Below are 10,574 nucleotides of genomic sequence, written 5' to 3'. Positions count from 1 at the left end.
GGTCTCTGAGCTGCTCAGCACACTCACACACTCATGCAGAGGGTGGTGTGGGTTGTTCATGATGGATGTCAGCTTTACTAACATCCTCCTGTCGCCCACCACCTCCACAGACTCCAGGGGACATCCCAGCACAGAGCTAGACCTCCGCACCAGTTTGTCAATCCTGCTCCTGTCCCTGTCCGTGGATCTGCTCCCCCAGCAGGTCACTGCGTAGAGAGAGGCGGGCGCTAGCACAGTGTCATAGAAGAAAACAGACTGGATGTAAAAGATGGCGATATCTCCTGCTTCCTGCTCCTGTCACTCACTTCCGTTCTCAGTGTTTTACCTGTTAGACCAGTGGTCAGGAACTCCAGGCCGCAGCCTGGTTTTAGAGGTGTCAGCTGATTTAAAAGGCTGAATTAAAAAGTTCTGCAGAGGCCTGGTGATGAGCTCAGGTGTGCTGACCCAGGGTGATACCTGAAACCTTCCCCGCCTCTGTTTCAGTCTTATTCCAGATGTTATCTGAATATTTCAGCATCACTTCCTGTGCTTCCTGTCCACCTCCGTGATATGTCACAGAGCCGGTTTTAGGCTGAAAAAGGTCCCACGTGACCACAAACCGCGCTCAGCAGTAAGGTGTGAAGGAAAGATGAGTCTGCTGCGGGCGCGCGCATCACAGTCTCGTGCTTCGTCTTTAATGAGAACTCGAACCTCCTGGCTGTAAACCGAGCCCTTGTTGCCATGGACCCAGCGCAGGTGTGCGCTGGCACCTGACGTTTCCCGCGGTCCCGCCTCCTCCCGGAGGTGGAGGCGGGGGCGTTGTGGTGGTGGCCTCCTCCCCCGGCTCCTCCTCTTCCATCATGCCGGGCAGACAGAAGCAGCTCCTCTTCTCCGTGTGCGGGCTCCTCGGCCTCTCCTGTGCGCTCACGGCCGCGGTGGCCACCGGCCTGCCACTCTGGCTCCGCGGGGCCGTGCTGTGCCGCACCGGGGCCGAGCTCGTCAACGCCACCGGGGCCGAGCTGGACAAGTTCGTGGGCGAGCTGAGCTACGGGCTGTTCCACGGACAGCGCGTGAAGCAGTGCGGGCTGGGGGGCCGCGCGGCGCGCTTCTCCTGTGAGTGATCGCCGATGATGCACGCGCACGAGCAGTAATTCACGCACGAGCTGCTGCGAGTCTGCTCACGGCTTTATCAACAACTCTGCATTAATAATAATCAGGTTAATCAATAACCCTGTTCATTGATCTGCAGTGACTGCTGTCATCAGATTATTGTTGTGACAGAAAATATTTCAGCTGAACAAAACTAAAAACTATAAAAATAAAAACACTGATTCAATTGGGACAGCAAACTGAAAAAAATCAAGATGTCAAACAGACGAGATTTCATAGTAACCAGAACTCCATAAACTGAAGAGCCAGGACCAGGACCCAGACCAGGACCAGGACCCAGACCAGGACCAGGACCCAGACCAGGACCAGGATCAGCATTTCTGATTTGGGGGTTTGGAGCCGGAGCTCTGTTGTCACCGGGGTGGCAGAAAAATGATTTCTGAACCCTGATGCTGATCTGAGACAAACGCTGAGCTCTGCCTGCGTGACTGTGCGTGAACGTCACAGTCACGCAGGCAGAGCTCGTCTCATTGGCTCGTACACACGGCCAGCAGCAGGCGTCCTTCATAAATAAGGTTAATTAAAGGTTAAATGAATACAGCTGCAGATGTGAAACCACTGTCAGATAATCTTTTCCAAACGGGTGAATAAACATTTGTCACGTGACTCTGTGAGCGCTGGGACAGGAAGCAGCTCCCTCTGAGGTCCTGGGCAGCGGCCGCGCGGCACTAACGAGGTTTCCGCCTGATTGCGTGGGATCTGCGAGCAGAGACAAAGCCGCTCTGTCCCTGCAGGACCTGCGTCTCTGCTTCAGTGCAGAGCTTTTTGTTTCACGTCAGCGTCTCTGTGGGACGTTTGTCAGCCTTCGTGGGTGTTACAGCAGTGGGGGTGTTACTGTCACAGCTGAACTTAGTGGGGAGGTGGAGCACGCTCCGGGTTCCAGCAGCTCGTGTTCTCTGGTTTTAAATCTCTTATTAAATATCTGACAATGTTCACTTCTTGTGTCTGTTTCGCACACTTCCTGTCTCTGTGAGTTTACAGATGATTTTCTGTCACGTTGGCGCTCTGATTCTGTTTTTCATGTTTCTGTCTCTTCCTGTGTCGGTCTTGTCTGCTTTGTGTCAGCGTGTCTTCGCCCTGCTGTTTGACCCTCTAACAGGAAGTGCTGGCTGTGTGTCCCGAGGCTCGGTGACCTCTGTGGTTGCTGCAGACCGGACACGCCTCTCACTGCAGGTCTGTCTCTTGCTGTCTTCCAGTCTTTCCTGACCTCCTCAGTGCCATCCCCACGGGCCTCCACGTCACCGTCATCTTCTTCTGTGGTGTTGTGACACTCTTCTCCTCCGTGGCCACCGGCTTCTTCTTCTTCAACGCCTTCGGCAGACCCTACAAGACGCTGCAAGGCCCCGTGGGACTTTACCTGTGGACCTTCATCACCTGTGAGAACCACACCCTCACAGCTTCACCTGCCAGTCCACGGGAAGCTTTTGTTTGTACTGTAACGTGTGTCAAAGATAACCGTCCTCACGGTTGCCCCCAGCACAGCCAAATACGTCATCATTTGAAGAAGGGCTGATAAGATAAGAACAGCTGTTCGCTAAAATACGACCAAAAGCACGACTGTTAGAGATGGGGGGGGGGCAGAGGAAGGACAGTGTCACTGAAATGCATGCTGGGACAGTTGGCGGGCTCCCTGTGAGCCTGTAACGAGATATAAAATATGGATGGTCTGAAATGAGTTCGGAGAGGATCACAGACAAACAGCCTGATAACAGAGCCCAGGGCAGGAGAGGTTTAAAGCAGGCGGGGGGCGGCCTGGCCGAGCATTAAGACCCAACGATCCTCCGCTCATTTCCTCCTTCTCCGGGTTCATTTCACTTAATCGGCCCGTCCAATGTGTGCCTGCAACCGCAGACCCCAATTAGTGCCGGGCAGCGTCCCCACAAATACTCCAGTTTCACTCACAAAGGCCCGCAGAAGCCTAGCAGGCCGCCACGGCACCTGTCAGAGGCCACGCCCCTAACGATGCAAAGTTGAACCTTAACACAGTTTATGCAGGTGTGTGGTAGAAACAGGTGTTACGAGGGCTCAATATTCACAGGCACCACACAGCTTATGCATCAGGCTGAAGCATCTTAACGCAGCGGTCTGTGTGGACGAACTCACTGCTGCCCCCGCTGGACGGGGGAGGAACTGCAGCGTTGGAGCCTGTGCTCCTCACAGTTGGATGGTTGGTCCAAACCCTGGATGGGGAACCAGTGATGCACAGACTGGAGAGGCCTGTCAGTCATGTGACCTGAGCTCAGCTGAGCCACGTTACCATGAGCTCCATCACGGGTTTTATTTTCACCGTCTGAGCTCCTCTGATGACATCATCACTCCTTCTGTTGTGGCGTCTGGTTCGCCTCCTCTGGCCTTCTCAGAGGTGGAGGTGGTGTCTAAGGGTGATGGGGTCAGAGGTCGGAGGTAAGCCTGATGGTTCCTGTCTGTGTTTCCTGCAGGTGTCGGCAGCTGCCTCGTCATGGTCCTGTTTGTGTCGGAGGTAAAGCTCAGTCGTCTGTCCGAGCGGATCGCCAACTTCAATGAGGGGAATTTCATCTTCCAGACGTACACCGAGCGCTACGACCGATGCTTCTGGCTCTTCTTCCTCATCTTCCTCCTTCAGGGACTGAACGCCCTGCTGGTCCGACTGGCGGGAATCCAGTTTCCCTTTCAACAAAACAAAGAGGTGGAGCTGAGCGGCGGGGCGGCCGACCTCATGTACTGAGAGGAGAGGAGCACGGCTCAGCGGGAAAACGGCCTGAACGCCAGACTTCATCAGCCGCCACTTCCTGTCGCCGCAGCTCTGTCGGACGGCTTTCCTTCACAGTCTGTTCCACACTGAAGAAGCCGAACCCTCGCTCTTCACCAGCGTGAGGGCGTTTCCCTCGGTAACAGCGGCGATCGTGACTCTGGCGCTGAAACTACGAACAGTTCATAGATTTGAAATGTTACTCTGTGGTAGATGACGCCGTCGAGCTCCTCTGTGTCTTCGTTTCTTTGCAGATCTGTGATGTTTAGGTCCTCGCTGGCTCACTCGTCCTTTAGCTTCTTGCGTTTCACCGATCACGATGATGACGCATCCGGTGCCGAGCCCGTCCTGATCCGAGCTCTTTGGTTCTGAGGACAGGCGATGCCTCGGCTCTGCCGTGTTGCTGTGTGGAAAAGCAAACGTGATCGCTGAACGCAGAGGAAGGTTTTGGACAGTGAATCATTGACAAAGTGTGTTTCTGTGCAAACCATCATGAGCTAAATGTGCCTGTTAGGAAAATAAAACTGTATCCGAGCGTCTGTTTCTGGGTTTGACTGATTGTTTGGTGGCTTCACGTCTGGATTTCTTTTGTTCCTGCAGCTCTCTGTGACTGATCTCTGACCAGCTGCTGGTCCGTCGCTCCTCTGAGATCTTTCTGAGGGCTTTACATGACGAGGACAGAGGTCACCAGCAGAGAGCAGAGCCTGGAGGTCAGAGGTTACACTCCCTGTGGAGGTCCTCACCTTTGACGGGTTTGATGAGGAGACAAACGTAGGACTTCATTTTTTTACAATATAAAAGACCAGAGTTTATTTTTTTCTGTGACATGACCTGTAACTGTGGCTGATCAGATGTTTACTGGTCCAAATACAGAAAGCCATCAGTTGCCATGGTGATGTTCTCATTTTTGCATATCATCATGAAAGCAGAAATATCCCGAAACCCTCGGCAGCGTTCACACAGCGCGCTGAATCCTGAGCAGCTTCAGCCGCACGTGGCAGAAAACCCGCGACAGCAGTGAGCGGGGTGCTTCAGGAAGCCTGTGATCAGGTCGGCATTAGCGGTGAGAGCCTTTGGACTGAAACCTCATGGCGTGTGTTGGCTTTAATGGGGCCATGAAGCTGGCGGTGCTGCAGGGCGCTGTGATGAGGCCCGCCCCCTGCAGTGACACCGAGCCCGCCCTCCGTGTTTGGACGTGCTGACAGAGCAGACTGGACTGTCTGTTGTCCTCTTGTTTCCACTGTGTGTTTAATGGTGGCATCCTCTTTAGCAGCCGGCCAATTAAAGGCCAGGATTTCATCCAGCTGATGGCAGACGGCAGCTCAGCTGGAGAAAACTGGATCTGCTGTTTTTAGAAGGACTTTAAACTTTAACCATGTTCAGCCTGAAGTCCAGGCAGGACACGGGGTGTGATTACTGCTGGCCGAAGAGCTGCAGCTTAATGAGCACGTGCGACTGCGAAACCCCTGAGCGCGCCTCTGGTGGCCTGAACGCTGCAGACGCGTCAGGGAGTCAAACACGGAGACGTCATCAGCTGGAAAGCCTGAAACACCCCAGGGAGTGAGAGCAACACTGATGAGCTCTGTGCCGTTTGTGAATGAACAGGGAGCGATGCGCGCCCTGCCCGAGGGGATACTGTCACAGTTAATTGGCTGACCCTGGGGATGGCAGTCAGACGTGGGAGGTAAAAAGAGCCCGCTCAGACAGTCCGGCCTCGGACACACAGCTTCCCGTCACTCAGACCACTGCAGGTAACACGCTTCCTCACAGCGGGATCGCCGAGCTCCGATTCACAGGTAATACTCCCGATTTTCCTCTGACAGCAGAGCTCCGAAGATTCAGGATCACGCTGATATATGTACAATGACATGTAGGTGCACTTTGGTGTGTGCTGGAGCAGGTCAAGGTGACGATGATGATGATGGTCTTGTTGCTGAAGTTAGAGGGTGCTGCTGGTAGCAGATGTTACTCTCATGAGAAGAAGCAAGAGGCTTCCTGTGACTGACGGTGCAGCTGCCGTTACAGTCGGAGGGTCACTGAGGGTCCTGCAGATCAGGACGTGGTGACGTGTAAATAAAACAAATAGAAATCTGTGAAAACCCTTGGGCCGTAATTCAAACACACGTCCCGTAAAAAACAGAATCGTCTCGTATTCAGAGAAAATATTACGCGTTTCGTGTTGAGCTGAAAAGGAGCAGTTTTTCCCGAACTTCAGCTACAATGGAAAAGACACGAAGCTGGATTTATGGATAAAAAGTGTTTTTTTTTTTTTGTTTTGTTTCAAAATAGCTGAGAACTATTCGCTGACAGCTGCCAACATCTGCGAACAAATATCATTCTGTAAAGTTTATATAGTGTGTAACTGTTCGTGTAGAGTGTTATTAAATTTATTGCTAATGCAATCATATGGCACATTGACTTCTGAGGGAATTTTAGATGCACTCGTCATCAGAAAGGTTGCCGACCCCTGGTGTAAAGTAATAAACAGAGTCCATTTCTCAAAATCCTGTTTATCTAAAATTTTCCTTCAATTATAGATCAATGTGACCTCCCCCTGCAATCCATATGTTTTCTTCTGTCCAAGTTTGAACACATTTTGGGTTTTCAGAGGTTTTTGGATCCGATCCGAGAAGACCCTCTAATTGCCATATTTGGAGTTCCAAAGACCCTCTTAATAAAACTCCCCAGCAAACTGAGATCGTGGCTTTTTGTTCCCTTCTTGCTAGACGCTGTATTTTACGCCTCCATCTGCGTTGCAATGGCTTAATACTGTCCGGACATTCTTGAGGGTGGAGAAGATCTCACTCACAGTGAAAGGCAGTCCTGCTAAACTTATCCACAAGTGGACACTCTTTGTGGAATATCTCAGATCTTTTCCTTAGAACAATGTGATTTACCCACCCGAGACTAGATTGAAAAGAATTTGAAATTTACTATTTTTTAAGGTAGGCACAGGATTTAAGCCCCCCCCCCCCTATTCTTTTATTTGTATTTATTTATTGTTTAATTTTATTTATTATTTTACTTTATTTTATTTATTTAAGATTTTTTTCTAATTTACTAACTTTTTTCTTTTTTTCCCCTCAATTTTCTGTTCTTGATGTTTAAAATTTTAAAATTTCTTAAAATTATTTTAATTTGTCTTTGTTTAACAAGAAAAAGTTAAAATGATTGGGAAATAAATATTTGAGAAAATATGTCATGTAAGATACATACAATACAATGTATATAAGTTTGTATTGTTTGTTTCACAAGCAGCACAGAGGAACATCTGGTCTCAGTCCAGACATGGAGAGTTCAGAACGAGCAGATGTGTCTGCTTTAGATTTTAAATACTTGCTGCTTAGTTTCTGTGAAAACAGTGAAGCATGTAGATGGATTTGTCAGGACAGGAACTGAAGCTGTGGTGTTTCCTGTAAACTGATGAACTGATGTGTGTTCAGATGGAGGCAGAGATTCAGCAGATCCTGGTCCAGGTGTCGGAGCTGCAGCACCGAAGGAAAGTTCACTTCCTGCTTCAAAAAATCCGATCTGCTCCCCAAATCTGAAGGCCTTCACACACCTCCAAAGAAACACCACAAAATCCTGAATTTTCTGGTTCCGAACTGGCTGTGCAACTCGTACACACTGAGTACGGCATTTTTCTGTCCTCTAAGCGTCAGCAGCATCAGTGAGGACTTCCTGGTCTGGTCCAGGAGCAGAAGCTTTGCTCCGCATATCAGCATGTGGCACAGCCTGGAGCTGAATCTGGTCAAACACAATTATTTTACTGTGTCAGTATCAGTGTGTGTAGAGCTGTGAGAGACACATCGACATGTGACAATCAGAAACATGGAGCCTGTTTGTTGCTGCTGCATGAACAGATGAGTCCCAAAAACACTTAGAACACATAAAATATTTGTAGGATTTTATGTGTCAGGTGTGTGAAGGCTTTCAGAGAGACGACTGCACAGATATTTTCAGACTGAAGGATTTATCCTGTTGTGTTCTTCCTGCAGGCTGCAGCCACAGTCTGTGGTTGTAAGTATCAACATTCATTTACACTCAACTCAGTTTTATTCATATGGCACCAAATCACAACAGCAGCCTACGTCTATTGCAGCATAACTGAGGGAGGATTCAGGGTCACCTGGTCCAGCCCTAACTATATGCTTTGGCAAAAAGGAAAGTTTGAAGCCTAATCTTGAAAGTAGAGATAGTGTCTGTCTCCTGAATCCAAACTGGAAGCTGGTTCCACAGAAGAGGGGCCTGAAAACTGAAGGCTCTGCCCTCCCATTCTACTTTTAAATACTCTAGGAACAACAAGTAGGCCTGCAGAGCGAGAGCGAAGTGCTCTAATAGGGTGATATGGTACTACAAGGTCATTAAGATAAGATGGGGCCTGATTATTTAAGACCTTGTATGTGAGGAGCAGGATTTTGAATTCTGGATTTAACAGGAAGCCAAAACAGGAGAAATCTGCTCTCTCTTTCTAGTCCCTGTCAGGACTCTTGCTGCAGCATTTTGGATTAGCTGAAGGCTTTTCAGCGAGTTTTTAGGACTTCCTGATAATAATGAATTACAGTCGTCCAGCCTGGAAGTAATAAATGCATGAACTAGTTTTTCAGCGTCACTCTGAGACAGGATATTTCTAACTTTAGAGATGTAGCACAAATGGAAGAACGCAGTCTTACATATTTGTTTAATATGTGCGTTGAAGGACATGTCCTGGTCAAACATGACTCCAAGGTTCCTCACAGCGTTACTGGAGGCCAAGGTAATGCCATCCAGAGTAAGAATCTGCTTAGAGACCATATTTCTAAGATTTTCAGGGCCGAGTACAATAACCTCAGTTTGATCTGAATTAAGAAGCAGAAAGTTAGCGGCCATCCAGGTCTTTATGTATTTAAGACATTCCTGCAGTTTAACTCATTGGTGTGTGTTATCTGGCTTCATGGACAGATAGAGCTGGGTGTCATCTGCATAGCAGTGTAAATGTATGCTATGTCTTCTAATGATGCTGCCTAAGGGAAGCATGTATAATGTAAACAGAATTGGTCCTAGCACTGAACCCTGTGGAACTCCATAATTAACCTCAGTGTGTGAAGAGGACTCTCCATTTACATGCACAAACTGGAGTCTATTAGATAGATATGATACAAACCACTGCAGCGCAGTACCTGTAATACCTACAGCATGTTCTAATCGCTCTAATAGGATATTATGGTCGACAGTATCGAACGCTGCACTGAGGTCTAGCAGGACAAGCACAGAGATGAGTCCACTGTCAGAGGCCATAAGAAGATCATTTGTAACCTTCACTAAAGCTGTTTCTGTGCTGTGATGAGCTCTGAAACCTGACTGAAACTCTTCAAATAAACCATTCCTCTGCAGATGATCTGTTAGCTGTTTGACAACTACTCTTTCAAGGATGTTTGATATGAAAGGAAGGTTGGAGATTGGCCTATAATTAGCTAAGACTGCTGGGTCTAGAGATGCTTTTTGAGTAAAGGTTTAACTACAGCCAGCTTGAAGGCCTGTGGTACATAGCTGATCATTAGAGATAGGTTGATCATATTTAAGATCGAAGCATTAATTAACGGCAGGACTTAGACACCTTCCATACATGAGTCTGCGCATATCCAAAAACATGACAGGAAAATAAGACGGCTGTCACGGTGAGCATGCATATCCATGCACAGCATGCTGAGGTGTGCAGAGTTTTCAGCTAACAGCTCTTCAGCTGATGGTTCAAAAGTCTGGGTTCGACTCAGACTGCCACTGTTTCCAAAAGAAAGCATATTTCTGTTTCTGTAACTAGAAATGAATTTGAAATGTTGACAGTAACTCAGAGACCAGTGGCGGCTCCTGAAAAAAATCTCAGGGGGGGCAATTTTTATGATATCGACTAAAATGACCCATTTAATGAGTACATCAAACAACACAATTTTAATTTGTTGCTAGGTGATTAACTCATACAGTGATACCTCATGCCCACTAGATGGCAACACACAACAGAAAGCTTTCCTCTAGCTACATAAGTTACAGGTAGAAAGCGAAAGAAATTAGCATCCAGTAGCCTTTAAGCAAAAATGAATGTGTCCACTTACTCATTACTTAGGCTACATCAATCCAATGTTGTGTGGTGTAATCAAGCAACAATATAAAGCCGGCTGCATCATATAAATCAATATGCACAGCCTGTCAGCCACGACTTGCGCTGGAACCAACTCCGACAAAAAGTCCTGTTGTATGCTTTTGACTTCTCCTTCGTTGCCTGGGTTAGTTGAATTTCGGGCTTGTCAGGTCCCAACTCTTTAACTTGCAGTTTTTCTGCCATTGTCCTTCTGGCAAAAGGGTAGGTTAGAAGCGATCTAACCGAATTTGGGGGAGGCTGTGCCTCAACCGTTAACAATACCGCTGCCATCGTCTCTCTCTGACCTTATAGCTCACTTAGGCTACTGACTGAGGTAAAATTCTAGAACAGCAATATCTGCCTTGATTATATTGTCCGCGTCTGGTCGTTTTCTGACGATGGCGGTCAGTGCTTGCGGTGCAGCGTGCATCATAACTTCTCTTTATCAGATGCTCCGGCCCCCCGCGGAACAAAGCCAGTATAGACGCAATTGAAACGTCTTCGTAGCTACGCTGATAGGTTCCAAATGTGTGTATTCACTCTGTGACAAATTTTTTTGTGAAAAGGGGCATCCAAATCAGA

The 10,574-nt window shown here is 48.3% G+C and overlaps 1 protein-coding gene across 1 annotated transcript; it reads left to right on the top strand.

Moving 5' to 3' along the window:
* Positions 1-590: 590 nt before the first annotated feature.
* Positions 591-4,412, top strand: clrn1 (clarin 1). Its single transcript, XM_040043374.1, has 3 exons — positions 591-1,092; positions 2,346-2,525; positions 3,588-4,412. The coding sequence occupies exons 1-3, from the start codon at positions 840-842 to the stop codon at positions 3,851-3,853; spliced, it is 699 nt and encodes a 232-aa protein (XP_039899308.1). The 5' UTR covers positions 591-839; the 3' UTR covers positions 3,854-4,412.
* Positions 4,413-10,574: the final 6,162 nt, after the last annotated feature.

Source organism: Simochromis diagramma, unplaced genomic scaffold (assembly GCF_900408965.1).
Source record: "Simochromis diagramma unplaced genomic scaffold, fSimDia1.1 OVJJ01000377.1, whole genome shotgun sequence".
Classification (NCBI taxonomy): domain Eukaryota; kingdom Metazoa; phylum Chordata; class Actinopteri; order Cichliformes; family Cichlidae; genus Simochromis; species Simochromis diagramma.
The sequence above is the reverse complement of the archived record's forward strand: the minus strand, read 5'-3'. Positions and strand labels throughout refer to the sequence as shown.

Excerpts from the sequence above, each read along its gene's own strand:
- clrn1 (XM_040043374.1), top strand. The coding sequence starts at position 840 with ATGCCGGGCAGACAGAAGCAGCTCCTCTTCTCCGTGTGCGGGCTCCTC. Across the intron at positions 1,093-2,345 it reads CCGCGCGGCGCGCTTCTCCT|TCTTTCCTGACCTCCTCAGT; the intron begins GTGAGTGATCGC and ends GCTGTCTTCCAG. Across the intron at positions 2,526-3,587 it reads CCTGTGGACCTTCATCACCT|GTGTCGGCAGCTGCCTCGTC; the intron begins GTGAGAACCACA and ends TGTTTCCTGCAG.